Source organism: Lepidochelys olivacea (genome assembly GCF_965140295.1).
Source record: "Lepidochelys olivacea isolate rLepOli2 genome assembly, chromosome: 5".
Taxonomy (NCBI): Eukaryota; Metazoa; Chordata; order Testudines; family Cheloniidae; genus Lepidochelys; species Lepidochelys olivacea.
The window spans coordinates 135,605,029-135,623,833 of record NC_140415.1 but is presented as its reverse complement, the minus strand read 5'-3'; the positions used below and the strand labels follow the sequence as shown (position 1 = coordinate 135,623,833).

General features: G+C 50.3%; 1 protein-coding gene across 1 annotated transcript in view; it reads left to right on the top strand.

The window, feature by feature from the left end:
• The window catches only part of CORO2A (coronin 2A), an 84,761-nt gene that overhangs the window by 21,001 nt on the left and 44,955 nt on the right, over positions 1-18,805 (top strand). The window contains exon 2 of the mRNA XM_084627752.1: positions 16,097-16,297. Within this exon, the coding sequence (XP_084483878.1) occupies positions 16,097-16,297 (201 nt within the window). The remainder of the gene's footprint in view (positions 1-16,096; positions 16,298-18,805) is intronic.

The following is an 18,805-nucleotide window of genomic DNA, read 5'->3' as shown; positions in this document are numbered from 1 at the left end:
GGAGTCAGGCAGTGGTGCCTCTGGCCCAGCGTTTGGCCAGTACCATGCACAAACATATGTCACGTCACTTTTATTTCATGTAAGCTCTTGCACCCAGGGTCTGCCCCAGCTCCTGTTGAAGGCAGTGAGATCTGGATCAGGCCCATAATGTCATTATGTGCTGAATACACACAGGACTTGGGTAGTATTATCATCAGAACCGTTTTCATGGAACATTTATTGCAAAGATGTCAAGTCTCCATGTAGATGTTTGCAAAGACATTTAGGCCCTGTGCTCAGCCATGGAATACGCAGTCCTCCACCTGGCTGGGCTCAGAATAGCTGACTGTTCCCCTTTTCTGCCAGCCTGGTCACACTCATGGTACCTGACCTACTGTGGGTAGGATTCCATTTGTATTTTTAGGAGGCTGTTAAAATGGCCTGGGCAGTTTTTCTCTCTAAGATCTGGTCACCTCCTTTTCACTGTCACTCTACAGGCAGCCCTGGTCCTGTAGTCTCAACGCAGCCATAGAGTTGAAAAGAAAGTGGGCATTGTAAGGACAGGAGTACTCCAGATGCGTAGCTCCAAGGGGAGCTCTGTTTGGCAGGGACCCTCTTTCCTGCTCTGCAGTCTGGTGGGTATAGGAGCATGCCTGGAATGACAGTAGGTCCTTCTAACCAGACCCCTGGAGAAGGCACTGCAGAGCATACCCTGCTATTGCCTAAAGACACTTTCTGTGGCTTTAATAAAATAATAATTAGACCTCCCTAATATTTTGTGGAATACTTTAGGCTGCTCTGCCCAAAGGCCCACCCTCCTCTGCTTCAAATAGGCTGCTTATAATAAAAATTAATCAGAACTGGGCAGCTTGCCCACATGAGCTCAAGAACAAGAGTTTTGCTTTCTTTTAATGGTGTACGCCTTTCTGGAAGGAGTTCATTACAAACCGGAGGCCATTAAGCAGGAGGGTACAGGAGAGAGGGAGAGAATTTGCCTTGATGATCCCTATCACTGCTGTCTTCCTGATGACATCCTCATTTTACACTGGGAGCCAGAACAGTTGCCCGTGTTCACCCACCTGAGAGCAAGACACTGCTGCTGGTGAAAGATAAACTACCCTGAGGAAGAGCTGGATCAAGCTAGCGCTGGAAGGGCTTTCTAACTGAGGAGTGGCCCTAGCGGCTGGTAGGTAGCAGCAGCCTCTGCGGCCAGCAGGGTTTTGCCAGTGGGAGGCAAGGGCTCTCTGTGCAGGGACACAGACAGTAGTGAGTGAGAGGAGCCAGGGGCTACCTCATGGAAGGCTTTATTCTGCTCTTGTGCCACTTTCACTCTGTAGATTCAGGGGAATCACTCCAGATCAGGCCTTTACATCTTGAGATCTCCATTAGCTGCTCGTACTAGAAAGGCTTTTCTCTGGGAGCCAGCTGGGGATGGGCTGGGGCACTCCAGCATGCTTGCCAGTGTCTTACGCGTGCAGGAATGTGTAGTGGGGGAGGATATGAGGGGAAGTGGCTGCCATAAGTGTTAATTCAGCAAGACACTGAAGCACCTGCTTAACTTTAAGCACATGCTTAAGCCTAATTGACTTCAATGACATGAGCTTAGGTGCTTTCCTGAATCAGGGCCCAAGTGCGGAATTTAGCTGTAGAGGGTAAATTATCTCTCTCATATGATTCCTCTTATGATGGGGGCAGCTGGAAGGGAATTGTGAGGATGCACAGGGTGTAGGGAATGACAAGGCTGAAGAAATTTCTGCACCATAATTCTGATTGTAAAATGCTCTGATGCTAATATTTGAAGAGGGATTCGTGAGGACAACACACGGTGTCAAATTCTGCTCAGTTAAGCACATGCCGCACCATTGATTTCATGGGACTGAATTTGTTCCATGGCCTGCATGAGCCCTTTTTGTGCTATCTTCCAAAAGCCAAAAGGAAAGGACTGGACAGGAAAGAGTATATATTCCCTATTGATAACCTTTCTTGATTGCGTATTTGGTTTATGTATTGGAAATTATTTACCCAAGGTAAATTGGCTTAGCTAGTTGAGTGCTATTCATTTTTATGAGAACTGGTGCCAAGCAAGGACAGAAGAGATAAATAAAAAAACAGCACTGATTACTTTTAACTAGAAGTCATTGCAAGGCAGCTGCTGGCCAGCATAACAAGATAACCCTCTCTCACTGCTTACTGTACTATTGCCATGTTTATATCGTTGTCCTGATTGAGTGAATGATGTGCTCTGCATACATCTGAGCCTCGGTACTGTGTTATATGGACCAGAATCTGTGATGAAAAGTTCATAAAATAGTCTAGGTTTGAGATTTACAAGCAAGTGTGGGGAGTAAGATATAGCTCCTCCATGCATTTCTATGAAAGATGCATGTCTATTTCCTCTAGACTGCCTTGAAAATTCCTCTCTTAATCCCAGGTTCCATACTTACCCCACTGTGTACCAGACGTTGCCAGGTATTTGGGGAAATCTGTAGCCCTAAGGGAGCTGGCCCTTAAGCTTTGCCCTTGGGGGAGAAAAGATAGACATTTCAGAAGAAATTTTAAAAGATTTTTAGAAGTTATTTGTATTGCAGAAATTTTCTGCTTCAACTGACTAAGACTTTAAATCAAAGTAATTACAATCACATTATTTATGTGCTCACATTTATCAATATCCTGGCCAAGTTGTGCCCTCACACCCATGTTGTTAGTGGGCTGTGTTGGTGTCGTGAAGTACAGAACTTGGCCCACTCTTTGCCTCCCGGTCCTTTTGTTGGGCAACTATAGCTCATGAACTAGAGCTTGCAGAGATTTTTCTCATGCCTGGAGCTTTGGCCATGTCTGCATGGGCCTGGGAAGTGATGCTAGTGTAAGCCATGTGTGTACAGTAGTGCCTTTCAGGTGACGTTTGCTTGAACATGGTTTTTGCTAGCAAAGTGCTAACACGCTTTCCCTACCAGTATAGAGAAGGGGTTTGCCCCAGTGACCTGTTGTCAGTGCTACACCCCACCAGGAAGAGCTAAAGCCATCCTTTGATCCTCGTTCACTAGGACAGGGAGCGGAGCCCTGGAGAAGGTGCCCCACACTGCTTTGTTTCTGTCCCTCTGGCCATTTCAGCAGCCACACTGTTTAATGCTGCAGTGAGCTAGCCACATGCAGTTCTCCTTGAGAGGAGGGAGTGTCCATTCACATCCTCTTTACAATGGAGACACTTCACAAAGAATCAACACTCTGTGCCAAGAGGCAGCTATCAGACTCCCCGGGTATGCTGCTCCTTGCTCCAGAAGAAAACTGACGGTAGGGAACAGCAGAGAAATAGCGGAAAGATAACAATTTGACATGAGTGTTTCAGGCTAGGAGAGTGATTCCTCACAGATTTCACATATGTCATGAGACTTCTGGCATGCGTGGCTAGCTCGCAGACAGAAAACCATCCACCAGGGACTTTTAATGATATTTTAATTAAAAAAAAAAGTCCTTTCTGTTTTCCCTCCTCTCCGGTAGTGTTTGGTACAGCAATCCACTCACTCCTTTCTCTGCAGCCTGTGCTCAAGCTGGCATGTCGGTGGGGCTTGGCTGGCTGGGGCTCTAGAGTCCTGTGATTTAAAGAAAGAGAAAGAAAACCCATGCAAAAGCATTTGCTTGGCAAGGAGAACTGTGTGTTATTCTGGAGGGTTGTATCGCAGGAGCACCTGGGCCTTGCACACACCCGGAAAAAGACAGTCCCCGTCCCAAAGAGCTCACACGGGACACAGACACAACGTTGGATCGTTGGCCCCAGTTCAGAGCTGGGGAGCTGAGGCCCAGAAAGATGACAACCCCCGTTCAGAAAAGCTGATAAGCCTGAAGAGGCGACTGAGCCTGTTAGCAAAGCCGCAGGCCATAACGGTCCCTGCTGGGCACTGGAGAATCGGTGAAATCTTCCCCTTCTGCTAATTCTGGTAGGTGCGTTAGTTGTTAGTTAGGTTTCAGAGTAACAGCCGTGTTAGTCTGTATTCGCAAAAAGAAAAGGAGGACTTGTGGCACCTTAGAGACTAACCAATTTATTAGAGCATAAGCTTTCGTGAGCTACAGCTCACTTCATCAGATGCATATCGTGGAAACTGCAGCAGACTTTATATATACACAGAGAATACGAAACAATACCTCCTCCCACCTCACTGTCCTGCTGGTAATAGCTTATCTAAAGTGATTTCCAGCACAAATCCAGGTTTTCTCACCCTCCACCCGCCCACACAAATTCACTCTCCTGCTGGTGATAGCCCATCCAAAGTGACAACTCTTTACACAATGTGCATGACAATCAAGTTGGGCTATTTCCTGCACAAATCCAGGTTTTCTCACATCCCCCCCACCCCCATACACACACAAACTCACTCTCCTGCTGGTAATAGCTCATCCAAACTGACCACTCTTCAAGTTTAAATCCAAGTTAAACCAGAACATCTGGGGGGGGGGGGGTAGGAAAAAACAAGAGGAAACAGGCTACCTTGCATAATGACTTAGCCACTCCCAGTCTCTATTTAAGCCTAAATTAATAGTATCCAATTTGCAAATGAATTCCAATTCAGCAGTTTCTCGCTGGAGTCTGGATTTGAAGTTTTTTTTCTCACATCCCCCCCCATAACATTCATAAACCAGTCGGAGAACACTTCAATCTCTCTGGTCACGCAATCACAGACATGAAGGTCGCTATCTTAAAACAAAAAAACTTCAAATCCAGACTCCAGCGAGAAACTGCTGAATTGGAATTCATTTGCAAATTGGATACTATTAATTTAGGCTTAAATACAGACTGGGAGTGGCTAAGTCATTATGCAAGGTAGCCTGTTTCCTCTTGGTTTTTCCTACCCCCCCCCCCCCCAGATGTTCTGGTTTAACTTGGATTTAAACTTGAAGAGTGGTCAGTTTGGATGAGCTATTACCAGCAGGAGAGTGAGTTTGTGTGTGTATGGGGGTGGGGGGATGTGAGAAAACCTGGATTTGTGCAGGAAATAGCCCAACTTGATTGTCATGCACATTGTGTAAAGAGTTGTCACTGTGGATGGGCTATCACCAGCAGGAGAGTGAATTTGTGTGGGGGGGTGGAGGGTGAGAAAACCTGGATTTGTGCTGGAAATGGCCCACCTGATGATCACTTTAGATAAGCTATTACCAGCAGGACAGTGGGGTGGGAGGAGGTATTGTTTCATATTCTCTGTGTATATAAAGTCTGCTGCAGTTTCCACGATATGCATCTGATGAAGTGAGCTGTAGCTCACGAAAGCTTATGCTCTAATAAATTGGAGTCTCTAAGGTGCCACAAGTACTCCTTTTCTAGTTGTTAGTTAGTTAGAGGCGCTGCAGCCTCTCCTGGTGGGTTTTTAGGACGGGGAAAGATTCAAGCAGAAGCCTGCTTGGCACAAAGGGAATACAGCGCAGTGTGACCAGCTGGGCTAAACGGTTTGCTCTTGGCATTTAATGCATAAAAACGACATCTGATTTACTCAGACTCTGGGGAAAAGGCTGGAGCAAGGGCTGCTTCTGCAGTTCCTGGCTCTCTGCTCAGCTGATTGCATTAGCAGGGGAGTGGCCCGCTCTGCCATACTCCTGTAATGGAAAGGAAATGCTGCCCTGAGGTCAGAAACTTGATTTTATTGGATTTTATATTATTGCTCTGCACACGGTGACCTTTCCCCTTGGGCAGAACCTGGCTTTGAGCGAAGCACGTAGGAAAGGCTGGAAATGATTGAGGTCTAATAGTCCTTGCAATAGGATCACGCAGGTTCCTCTTGGTTTGTAGCACTTGTTTGAGAGCGTAAGCTGCTGCAGCTTCAGCTCAGTGGGGCTCTGGTGCTGGTCACAGAAAAGCAAAGAGGCAGATGGCTCACTTCAGAGCCCCAGCCCGACGTGGGGAGTTACACAGAGCGCTCGTCCCCTGGCCGAGAGCGGCCTGTTTCCTGTGCAAGACCCACTGTCAGCAAAAGGGCTCATCACACCACTGAGAACAGGCTCACACAGGCCGTGCCTTTCACTATGTCAGCCACTGATGAGTTGCCATGCTGTCCTTTCCTTTCAGTCAGCCACAACACCAGGTTATAATGTGGGCTGAGGAGACTCTCTGGGCATGTGGGGAGGCGGGGACAGAGGATCTGACTGTCCTAGGACAGATGGATGCACAATTGAAAATGTCTGTGAGGTTTGTTTGTCAATTAAAAGACCCACCTTTGCTTGCATTTGAAGAGCTGTCAGACAGTGTTCCTGAGCAGAGAAGCAAGGCTTAAAGGCAATGTGTGAGATACAGGCTAATGAAGATACAGGCTTCTTTCTTTTGCTATTATTTTGTACTCTCTCACACTCTGGAACCTTTATTTCTGTCTGGCTGCAGAGGCCTGTAGCTTCGAAAGGTCTTATTATTCCATAATCTTTTAGGCAACAGCAAATCCTGGATTGAGCCGTGAACTTCTCAGGGTTTGTCTACGTGGAGATGTTTCAGAGTAGCAGCCGTGTTAGTCTGTATTCGCAAAAAGAAACGGAGGACTTGTGGCACCTTAGAGACTAACCCATGTATTTGAGCATGAGCTATGTGGAGACTTAATGTGTGGCAAGCCAGGATGTGAATCTAGAGCGCCCCAGATGGCTGAGCACTACATGGCTGTGTGAAGCCTGCTACCTTGCACTACAGGTTCCCTAGTGCACTTTGACAGGCTGCTAAACAGCAAGAAATCAAAGTGCACAAGGAGAGAGCCCTCCCGCCGACAAAAAACTTCCACCCCCAATGAGTGGCGGTAGCTTTGTTGGCAGGAGAGAGCATTGGAACAAAACAAAGATCTGTTAAGCAAGACCCCTCCTGTAACAGACAAGTGGCTTAGGTGCTTACTGGGGGTCCCAGAACCTGGCATTGCAGAGTGTTGAACCGGAGGCGCAGCCAAGTGCCCTAGCCACTGAGCTATCATGCCAGTGTTCCTCAAGTTCTCCTGTTTTATAAAAAGTTATTGAGCCAGAGAAACTGACTCTAGCTTGGGGACAAGGCACTCACCCGGGATACGGGCGAACCAGATTCAGGACTGTCTGACCAGAGCAGGAACTTGAATCTGGTTCTCGCACATTCCAGCTGAGCGTCCTAACCACCAGGGTGTTCTCAGGTGGGTCTCTCTCCTTTGTTTTGACCAGAAATTCCATCCTGGACCTGAGAAATCTTCCTGACAACTTGGTATTTTCCAATGAATTTTTTTAAAAAATTCCCAACAGTTCTAGACGTGATCAATGAGACGTAAAATAGATTATCCATCATGTACTGCACATATCTGTGATTAACAGTATTAACAGGCACTATTGAACACTTTGGCTTGTAATCCTAGTTAATAGGTTTTAGGGTTTGTCCACATGGGGAATGACACTGAAATCACTCTGTCGGTTGCAATTCATCCCCTCAGTTACTTCAGTGTAGGTCGGTATATGGACTCTTATTTCAGTATGAAAATGCCTACTCCATTGTAATATAACTGACTTACTCCTCACTGACTTAACAAATTCAGTATAAAGGCACTGTTATCCCAAAATAAAAGCATCCACATTCAGACCTAAACCAAAATAGCGGAGAGGGTGAATCAGAACAGATAGAGTGATTCTGGTGTCCATCACTTGGACAAGTCCCAGACTTTCCTGGCTGAAGAGGGGAAGTGGAAGTTTACTCCATTACAGCTGCTGAATGATCCACTGTCCCATTTTCTCTTGACTGCCTCGTAATATTTCAGCAGATAAGTCTCCGTTAATAGAGTCCTACCAGGAAATGCTGTCTCATGGCCGTTAACAATGGTTCCAGTCAGGTACACTCTGTTTACAAAATGTATGGAGTTGCATGTTTCTTTTCCTTTGGAAAATTAAATATGGTTTTCTTTCTTTCTTTCTACAAATCCAATCTGCAGCTCTCTAGGGTGTAACATTTTTAAAAGATTGCCACCATCTGCCTTTTTCCAGCCTTGTTCCTTCTCCTGAAGGCACAGCAGAGACTGTGCCCATGAGCAGGAAGTGTACATTAAAATTATTCAGATGAAACTGACAAACCCTCCCAGTTAATCCCTTAGGCTGTTCTGACAGGTGCTTTTCCAAGAAATGCCCTGTAGTGCTGACCTGGGTTTGACTGAAGAGGAAGTGCTTTGTCCCACTATTGCTAACACATTTGAGTCACTGGAACTACTCCCCTCCAGGCAGTTAGTTACCTGTTTGCAGCAGTGTTTGCTTGGTCAAGGCCTTAGCCTAGAAACTTGGGTATTGCTGCAATATGCAGAGGTCTGACGAGATGATCATGGTGGAGACATGAAAGGGAAACTCACACAGCTTCCTCATGAGGCTGGCAGCTGTTTGCACCAAGGCTGCTGACCCATGTACCCTACAGCGATTGCAGCTGTTCTTATCACAACAGGCTTCCACTTTGGAGGTATCGTCCTATGCAATACGACATGATCTGCATGGAGGGGGAGCAGATGGCAAGGGTTTGTCAATTTGTTGGACGATGTAGTCCTTCTGGATGGGTAAATAGCAGGAGACTGCTGCTTCAAGCAACATATGTAATAGTGATCCTGGAGAAACGTGAGCCCTCTTCAAATCGTGGTTAGGTTACACACGCATCTGTCTGAATGCCCTTGTAGTGTGAGGGCCTCCCTGGTGTAGCTCCGTGGCAGCCAATGAAGTTATCCTAGGAAGGAATTGGACCCTTTGCTTCCTATTCTCCCACTGGGTTTGTAACATTCTTCTCGCAGGTAAACTTCCAGAGGTGCAGTTTGGGTCCTGACAGGCCTCTCCAACGGAGGGTGCCGCCTCAGCTCTAGCTTCACCTCCTGAGTCTGCAGAGGGAGTTGGAATTCGCAGGAGAGCTTGAAAAGAGCCCCTTCTTGGTCTAGCTGGAAATACGAGAAAGCATTTCCTCCTGGCATTTTGGCACTCCTGTTTCTGTAGTGCGCCTACCCGTCACACTGCCCCAATTCCACTCCTGGGGCAACTAATGCAGCCCTTTAACTCACTGAACATGGAGGGGAAGAAGCCTGAGCCAGTACATCGCTGACTTCCCTGCCACAAATCCTCCCCGAGCCCTTGAACAGGCAGCTCCCACGTGCTGGATGGATCTCTCTGAGTCCAGGGCCACATACAGGCTGTGAGCCAGTTTTCACTGTAAAAAACCTTTATGGAAAATCTGCAAGGCTGGGGATAGGGTCCTACCAGCCATTCTGACTTGCTTTCTCCTGAGAGCCCTAGGGACAAGGGAAAATCACTCTTGACCTTGAGCTGCTAATGCCTAGTGAGAGTTCTGTTTGCATGCAATAAGTGTCTTCTAGCAGAACTTGCTGCTCTGTGCTCATTCCAGGAAACCATCAGCATCCTTGTCTGGCTCGCTCTACCCGGGAGCCAATCACCCTTGGAAAGTAAATCTCAGCCGTGCAGGTCTGAGTGGGACTGGAGCCTGCACATTTCAGCTACGTAAAATCCCTTGGGGAGGGGAAGGTTGGCACCCCCAGAGGAATAGTTGATAAAGCTTTGGACTCCCAGCTCACCAGTGTAACTTCAGTTCATGTTAAAAGTCTTGCCCTCTGGTGGAGGAGTTTGAGGTTGTGGGTGGTCTCAGCCCAGCTTGTGGCAGAGAGGTGTCCTCACCACAAAAAGCACCTTTCCAGCTGTCGCTAACTGTATTGATTTTGGGGGCCTGCTTCTTCTCCCCCACCAGGGCAGGATGAATGTGCTTTCCTGCTTTACGTAAGGGCAACGGGGTCCCCACCAATAGCATTGAAGGATAAAAGTATTTTACCAGTATGTGACTAAGGTGATCCATTCCCTTGCTCTGCAGAACTGCCCTGCTGTTGTTTTACTCGTGGATCTCCTGGCAGGGTGCTTTATTATATGTGGGATGTAGCTGAAACTTTGGGTTTGGACTAAAGCATTCAAAAGTCATGAGTCAAACCCCAAAATCATGAGATTAGCCTGAAAACTATAAGATTTTTTAAAGAAAGATTGGATTTGGGTTTTTTTCCTTCTCTTTTGATTTCGAAGCCATTAGGTTACACTTGCATCATCTTTTCAAGCTTTTCACCACAAATACAATGGCTAGAAATGGACTTTTCTTTAATGGAAGCCTAGAGTTTCATTATTTCACTTGACTCCATGAGCTGGGGCTTTAAGGGAAATACCAAATCTCTCAAGAGCTGGCAACACTGGGTTTTCCTGTGCTGTATTTTTTATTTACCCCAGTTTTTTGTACCCTAGTTCTCCTGACTGGTTCCAATATATTGTTTCGGAGCCCCCTCCCTTGAGAGCCCCATTTCACAGGCTGACTGGAAAGCCATGTTACAGCTTCTCTTGGGTGACTTGCTTTACAACCCACTACGGACTCTGCCCTGGGGAGCATGTCATGTAAAATGTTCCAAACTCGCACTGTGCAAAGAATTGCTTTGAAGCCCTAAAAAATAGCCAATCCCTGAGGCCAGAGGGAAACAAGCCAGGGCAGACAGCACAGCCTGGTTACCTGCCTGGCAGGGAGGGAAGGTGCTAGGCCACGCCCGTCCAGCCAGCGCGTCAGGTTCCCCTTTCGCGCTTGGCTGGCTCACAGACACACACACACATGCAGGCTGGTACACACCACAGACACACAAGTGTGCACGCAGGCTGCGCAGTGTGCTGTCAGGATGGCTTGCTAAGCGCCTTGCTTTTAGGTTGGGTTTTTTTATTTTAGCCCATTATATTATTGCCTTCCAGGGACGGACAGAAGGTAAAAGCCAAGATCCATAAACACTTCCTCCTTGTCCTTCCAGTCGGTCACACCTCAAGGGAGATGGTAAGTGGTTGCATGCTAAGCAGACGGTGTTGTAACATGTGCAGTCCAGCCCATGGCTGATTGGTTTTTGACAGCAGCGTGAGAGAGCAGCCTGAAGGGAATCGTTTCCATTCCCAAGCGGAAGCAAACCGGTAGGGAAAGACGACTCCACCACCTGCCCCGCAGGAGAGGTGTGCCGTGGTGTGTGCGGCCAACCCGGCAGCCCGCTCTGAAAGGCAGTCCTGCCTTCGAAGTGTCTGGGACTGTGCTGGCAGATGTACCGAGGGCTGAGGATTGTGCCTGGCCTGGAGCAATTGATTCACTGATCTCAGTGCTCACTGCAGGAGCCGGGGTGCAGCTCTTAGATTGGCAGAACTGGAGGCATTTGTGGTGTGGTTTCATTCTCTCTCTTTCTGGGATGCTGAGTTTCAGTTGGCATTGCAGCTGAGAGGGATTGTTTTCTTTGGGTTTTGTTTTTGGTTTTTGACACATTGTGGTTTCCTCAGTATCCTGGAAAGGATTTGCTGCCAGAATCTGATTACACCCATTTCAGAAATCCCCTCCACAGCGGATCCTCGCTGATTCACCCCCTAGTTTATCGACAGGGGTGTTTTTACACAGATTTCGTTGCACTGGTGTGAACCCCCATGCGGATTCTCTCAAATGGGTTGAACCCTGGCTAATTACAGGGTCACTGTTACAGATTCATTCCCAGTGACACTGGTGTAAGATACGAACTACGTGAAGCTAAACCCAGGAAGCACACTGTAATGGATTTGCATGTCCACTCTGCAGGCTGCACCGTTTTAATGAATTGCTTTGAAACCTGGTGTAAGTTGTACCAGAGCCACTTCTGCATGGAGCCTAGCCCTAGGCATGGTAATTGCTGCTGGTTTCGTCTCCTCGCTCTGCCTGCTAGCCACTGTCAATGAACTCAGACCACTTGCAGAGCTCACTCTCCCATAGCTTGGCTTGATGTGTACATGTCACAAACAGGAGACTAAAATAGGGTTGTCAACTTTCTAATTGCACAAAACCAAACACTCTAGCCCTGCCCCTTGCCCGAGGCCCCCCCACCCACCCACTACATTCCCCCTCCCTCTGTGGCTCGCTCTTCCCCACCCTCACTCACTTTCACTGGGCTAGGGCAGGGGGTTGGAGTGCGGGGGGGGTGAGGGCTCTGGCTTGGGGTGCGGGTTCTGGGGTGGGGCTGGGGTTGAGGGGTTTGGGGTTCACGAGGGGGCTCCAGGCTGGGATGTGGGGCTGAGGGATTCGGAGAGTGGGAGGGGGCTGTGGGTTGAGGCAGGGAGTTGGATTTTGGGAGGGGGTGAGGGCCCTGGGCTGGGGGTGCTTGCTCTGGGGTGGGGGTGGGGATGAGGGGTTTGGGATGCAGGAGGGGGCTCCAGGTTTGGGGGGGCTCAGGGCTTGGGCATGAGGTTGGGGTGCAGGAGGGGGTATAGGCTCTGGGCTTGGGTTGCAGGCTCTGGGATGGGGCCGGGGATGAGGGTTTTGGGGTGCAAGAGGGGACTCCAGGTTTGGGGCAGGGGGTTGGGGCTTGGGGTTGAGGTGCGGGCTTACCTTAGGTGGCTCCCAGTCAGCAGCGCAGCGGGGCTAAGGCAGGCTTCCTGCCTGTCCTGACACTGAGTTGCACGCATCCTGGAAGTGGCCAGCAGGTCCAGTGCTAGTAGGTGGGGGGTGGGGGCAGTGCGCGGAGACCCATAGCTCCCACGTCTAGGAGCCGGACCTGCTGGCCGCTTCTGGGGCTCAGCACAGTGCTAGGACAGATAGGGAATAGCCTGCCTTAGCACCAGTGACCGGACCCGCCAGGGCATAGGCGTCAACTTCCCCTCTGCCCGGTGGGTGCTCGACCCCCACCACCCTTGGCCCCATCCCTGCACCACCCTTGCCCTGCCCCGTTCCACCCTTTCCCCCAAGTCCCCGCCCCTGCCTCGTCTCTTCTCCGTCTCCTCCCCTGAGCGCACCGCATCCCTGCTCCTTCGCCTCCCTCCCAGAAAGTCCTAAGCACCGCCAAACAGCTGTTAGTCGGTGGGGGAGCAGGCAGTGCTGGGAGGGAGGGGGAGCAGCAGTGATGCGGCGCACTCAGGGGGGAAGAAGGAGGCAAGGAGTGGGGAGCTTGGCTGCCGGTGGGTGTGGAGCACCTGCTAATTTTTCCTATGGGTGCTCCAACCCCGGAGCACCCACGGAGTCAGCGCCTATGTACCAGGGTCCCTCTTCAACAGGGTGTTCTGGACAAGCCCTCCCTGAGGTTGTGTTTCCTGTCTTACCTTTGCGGGGGAAGGGACAGCTCAGTGGTTTGAGCATTGGCCTGCTAAACCCAGGGTTGTGAGTTCAATCCTTGAGGGGGCCATTTAGGGATTTGGGGCAAAAATTGGGGCTTGGTCCTGCTTTGAGCAGGGGGTTGGACTAGATGACCTCCTGAGGTCCCTTCCAACCCTGATATTCTCTGATTCTATGAAAACTGGACACCTGGTCACCCTAGACTAAAGCCAGGTAATCTCTGGCCCTAGGGCAGTTGCATTGCCAGGGGAGCAGAAGGGCAGCCTGTCTCATGCACTGACCCTTGGGAGCTGGATTCGGCTGTATTGAGCTGAAGACCCCCCAGTGTATTGTTGGGATAATTGGTGACACTCTGGGGGTATATGCAGCACTGAGCAAGGGGCAGGAAAAGGCAGGCCTGACTACGTTTTTAATCAGCAAAACTCCCAGTGAGCTAGCGTTTGCCTGAATAAGGATTCAGCAAAAAACTGACTAGTATTCTCAGGATGTAGCCCATAGTCCTTCTTCTGAGATACTTGCAATGAAAGGGGCAGATGCTCATCTGATGTAAATTGTCATAACTCCTTGGAAGTCAACATTGTATTATTACATTAATATCACATTGCACCCAACATTGCTTGTCCAGCTTTTCCTTGTTAACTTATGCCTTCCAATAACTTAACAAGCTCAGTTTGTTGTCAGGAAAACCTTGTCAAGCAACGAAAAGAGAATATTCCAGGAAACCTGCAAACAAGCCAAGACTTCTGGGAAAGTACAGGAAGTAAAAGCATTGCACAAAGCAGTGAAGAAATCCCAAAGATAGGACAAGCCAAAGCTCTGAAAAGAAGAGGCTCAACAATTCCAGGAGGTGTCAAAAAAACAAGATCTGAAAACAATATACAAAAAAGATAAGTTGTATGGAAACACAATCAGGCCAACGATGCAAGCAGCAAGGAAGGTACCGGTGAACGGACTACAAAGGTTGATGAGGTGCTGGAAGTATGGAAGGAGCATTTTGACAAAGGGCTGACTCCTGTAGGTCATCCAGAGGCAACCATTCAAGACATGCTAGATGAACAGGGCAGCTTGCAAGACCGAATGGATAGCAGCACTGAACCATCGCCAGAAGAAGAAATAGAAAGAGCAGTGAAACAGTTAAAAATGGGAAAGCTGCAGGAACAGACAATAGAACAGCAGAGCTGCTAAAAGCTGGTGGGACAAGTGCTCTCAAAGCATTAGGAAAAATAAATAAGATGGTATGAGTGCAAGAGAAGATACTGGATGACTGGCTAAAGACAATAATTGTATCAATCCTGAAGAAAGGAGATCCTGTCAATCTGAAGAACTGGAGAGGTATAGGCTTCTGCTGCTGCTGCTTCTTCACATGCTTGCACATGTCCATCCCAATGTCGGTGTGCGCGTGCCCCAATCACAGTTACTGGAATTTTTTCCCTTAGTGGTATCCCTTGGTTCGGCTCCAGCGCCCTCTGATGCCACATGCCCATAGCACTGGTATAAGGGGCCCTGCTGACCCCATGCCCCTTTAGTTCCTTCTTACTGCCCATGACGGTGGCTGGAACTCCTCTCATTGCTCAGGCAGTTCTTCCCAGTGATTTCCGTCTCTTCTCTAGTTCACATAGTTATTGTCGTTTCCTTTAATCGATAGTTAGTAGTAGTAGTTAGTGTGTTCGGACACCTTCGCACTTGGTTGGAGAGGCTTGTCTGCCCCCCAGTGCTGGGGTATGCCTCGGTCAGTGGGCTTCAAGCCCTGCGCTTCCCGCGGCAGGTTGATGCCATTGAGCGACCTGCACGTGAGCTGTCTCAAGTGCTGTGGGGAAGCTCACAGGAAAGACCACTGGCAGATCTGCAGAGACTTCAAACCCTGCACCAAGAAAGACTGGGCAGCGAGGTTGAAAATCCTCCTCCTGGAGGCTGCCCTAAGACCAGCATTGGAGCTGCACTCAAACTCAGCACCAAGCACGTCAGCTTTGGTGTTGATTGCTCCTCCTGCCGGTCGGGAGTCCTGGCACCGATGATCTTCTCCGGTGCCTAAAAAGAAGCACTGAAAGCACCAGGAGAAAAGTTGATCATTGGTGCCAAAGTCAAGCTGACAAGAGGACCGGGATTGGCTCAGGCCTCTCTCCCTCCCCGGCACTGCAGCAGCCGGTTCCTTTGGCCTTCAGTTCCTTCAGTGGCAAGTCACTCCTAAGAATGGAGTTGGCAGCGCCTGGGTCCAGGATGCGCTGTCTCAAGCCTGGGCTGTACTTACAGCTTAAACTGGCATTGCTCTGTCGGTCAGCAGTGTGAAAACCCCACGTTTCCCAGCAGCACAGCTATGCCGACAGCCCCCCCCCCACGCGCGCCCCCCCCCCCCCCCCCGTCAGCGTAGAGACAGCTATGCTGGCAGAAGACGGCTTCTGTTGACGGAGCTACTGTTGTTTGGGGAGGTGGTGTCCCTACACTGGTAGAACTCCTCCTTCCGCAGGTGTACACTACCAGGCTAACCCGGCAGAGGCAGTTTAGGGGGTGTGTGTGTGTGTGTGCGGGGGGGGGGGGCGGATAGGAGGAACACAACACCTGGCATCTCTTCCCACTGCAAGGGCTCTCAGGTGGCCAGTCCCACCATCGCAAGTGAGTACTGGAGTGATCCGGCCCCTCTCCAGAAGGGGAGCACAATGCTGTCTTTGCTGAGCTGCTGGCAGTTTGATTTCGGGTGTGGCTGCAGGGCTGGGCTTGGCTGACTGCGCTGGTGGCCTTGGGAGGCGCTTGGGGTGGGGCAAGATAAGATAAAGGGAGAAGGGCCCGTGAGTGGTCTGAAAGGGGAAATTTGGGGGGGTCACAAACCAGAGGAGAGGGAAATAGCTCCAGGGGCGTGTGCGCACTGCCCCCAGGTCAGGACCCGGCATTCTGCAGACAGGTGTGCACTGGGGCTGCTTGCGCTGCAGGTGTAAGCAGGCATGAGTTAGTGGGAGGCGCTGGGCTGAATTTCAAACCCACGCCAACGTCCGATAGCAAGGGGATGGTCCCTGCCTCACCACCTGTCTTGTGTTTTGACTGCTGCAGATGTCCTGGCACCCTCAGTACCGGAGTTCCAAGTTCCGCCATGTGTACGGCAAGCCTGCTAGCAAGGAGAAGTGCTACGACTGCGTCCCCATCACCTGCAGTGTGCACGACACCCACTTCTGCGCTGTCAACCCCCACTTCATTGCTGTCGTGACAGAGTGTGCAGGGGGCGGGGCCTTCCTCGTGATCCCCATCTGTCAGGTGAGCAAGGCCAGCAGGGCCCAGGGGGCATGGGCTGCCCCTTCTCCTGATAGCCCGCGCTGGAGCAGCAGGGATCCAAGGTGGTGGTGATGGCAATGGGAAGGCTTGGGTATTGCTGCTGCCTGTTTTTCAAAATGCATGGTAGGGCCAGAGGCTCTTTGGGACAGGGACCCTCTGTTACATGTTTGTACAGCACCCAGCCCAGCAAGGGTCTGCATATCCATCCCTCCCTCCCAGTGTTTTATCCTGATGCTCATCACCATGGCGTCTGGGCGCCTTCCATGCTTCTGGGAGCAACTGCAAAACAATAATAAACAATAACCATAAACTGTAGAAAGGGAGAGAGCAAATAGCTCTGTAATTACATGGTTCTAGCTTTTGTTCACAGACAAGGAGCCTTTTTGGCCTCTGAACTAATCCCTGATTAAAGAATAGAGGCGACTCGGTGGCCATGCAGAGCACTGTAGGCCCCTGATCCGCACGTAACTTTAGTGGGACTATTCATGTTCTTAAAGCTAAAGTCTTGCTTCCGAGTTCACTGAATCAGGGTCGAGAGCGGGACAACAGAAAGGAGAGGGGTTATTTGACATTTATTTATTTAGATCCCACTTCAGGAGAGTTAAGCACATGCTTAAGAGCTGTCCTGCATTCCTGTATTCAACTTGCTTTAGCCTTTAGCACGAGAAGAGAGGGCTCTTGGTGCCTGGACAGCACATCACACTGCCCGTGCAGGGGCCCCGGAACAGAGAGGTCCAGGGGGTCGTGGCCTCCCACTTTTGAAGGTGGATGGGCCTAGACTATCCACTTTTCGCCACAGGCATAACCCCCTGCCCCTCCTCTTCCCCTCGAGGCCCCACCCACCAGACAGGCTGGAAGCTGGAGCCCAGTCCAGGTAAGAGTGGCCCAGGAAGCCAGGGCAGCTCTGGGGAGCCATGGACCCTCCACCTGCCTGGGGAGGGGCGGGGGCCCGAGAACAGCCCCCTGCTCATGTCCCCACCCCACTGGGCTCCTCGCCCAGGGCAGGTGGAGGATCCATGTCTCCCCACGGCTGCCTGCTCACCTTTTACCCTAACCCAGCTCCGGCTTCCAGCTTGGCCTGGAGGTGGGGTCTTGGGGGCCGAAGAGCTGCAGCCAGGCCATGGTAAGAGCTGGGTGGGCAGCTGTGGGGGGCTGTAGACCCTCCACCTGCCCAGGGCACGGAGCCTGAGGGGCAGGGACATGGGCCGGGGGTTGCTCTCAGGCTCCCCCATCCCAGGCAGCAGTTTTAAAATAAATATAAGGAAACACTTCTTCACACAACGCACAGTCAAGCCGTGGAACTCCTTGCCAGGGCATGTTGTGAAGGCCGAAAGTATAGCTGTATTCAGAAAAGAACTAGATCAGTTCAGGGAGAACAGGTCCATCAATGGCTATTAGCCAACACGGTCTGGGATAGAAAATCATGCTCTGGGTGTCCCTAAACCTCCGGCTGCCAGAAGCTGGGACTGGACAACTGGGGATGAATGACTTGATAAGTGCCCTGTTCTGTTCATTCCCTCTGCCATAGTCCAGGGTGCAATCCAGACCAGCGAGGGTGTTGTCACCACCTGCCCTGCAACCTTGGGTGCCTCACAATGGTTTGCTGCTGTAGCTCCCAATCTGGGAAACGCACAAACTGCCAAACAGCATGCAGGTCACCGCCTGAGTCTCCGTGTACAGCTGCGGTCCTTGGTCTAGCAATTCTGACCTAAGCAGCCTGTCAGCAACACCCCAGCCATACTCCGGCTTCCAGCAGCCTTGGTTACCCACTTGCAGGGTGACTCCACCACACTCCTCATCCCGGATTTTTCCCAAAACGTATGTTCTGTGGTGTTCAGCCCTTTGCTGGACAGTTCAGATATTAGAGGGCCATGGCTCCTGTAAGGGGTCAATATCCAACAGTTTGCGACTTTAACTGGAATTACCCAAACAGCTCTGTTTAAACGCAGCACTGGATTCGTTGAGATTAAAAAAATAAAACAAGTTTATTTAACTACAAAGAACTAGATCTTAAGTGAATACAAGTAGAAGGCATTAAATTCAGAAAAGGTTACAAGAGAAATAAAGATAAAATGCTTCCTAGTTTCTAAAACTTAACAAACTAGACTTGTGTGACGATGTGACTCAGCAGGGAGGGGGGAGTGTTAACCTGGGAATGTGCCCTGGGGATGGGAGACCTGAGAGCCTGTCACCTGAGCCAGGAGGGGAAAGGGGAGGTGACACCTCTGCCCAGGAATGTGGACGGAGACTGCAGCAGGGAACCTGCTGGGTGGTTTTTTTTTTCAGTTTGGGGCTGGGTGGAGGAACACAGGGAACCCCAGGGCTGGGGTCTAAGCTCCCTGCTCCCCCAGAAGGACTTGACTGAGGGGTCCTGGGTGTACCCACAAGCTCTGTTTTGGACTGTGTTCCTGTTGTCCAATAAACCTTCTGTTTTGCTGGCTGAGAGTCTCAGTGAATCCCAGAAAGAGGGGTGCAGGGCCTGGACTCCCC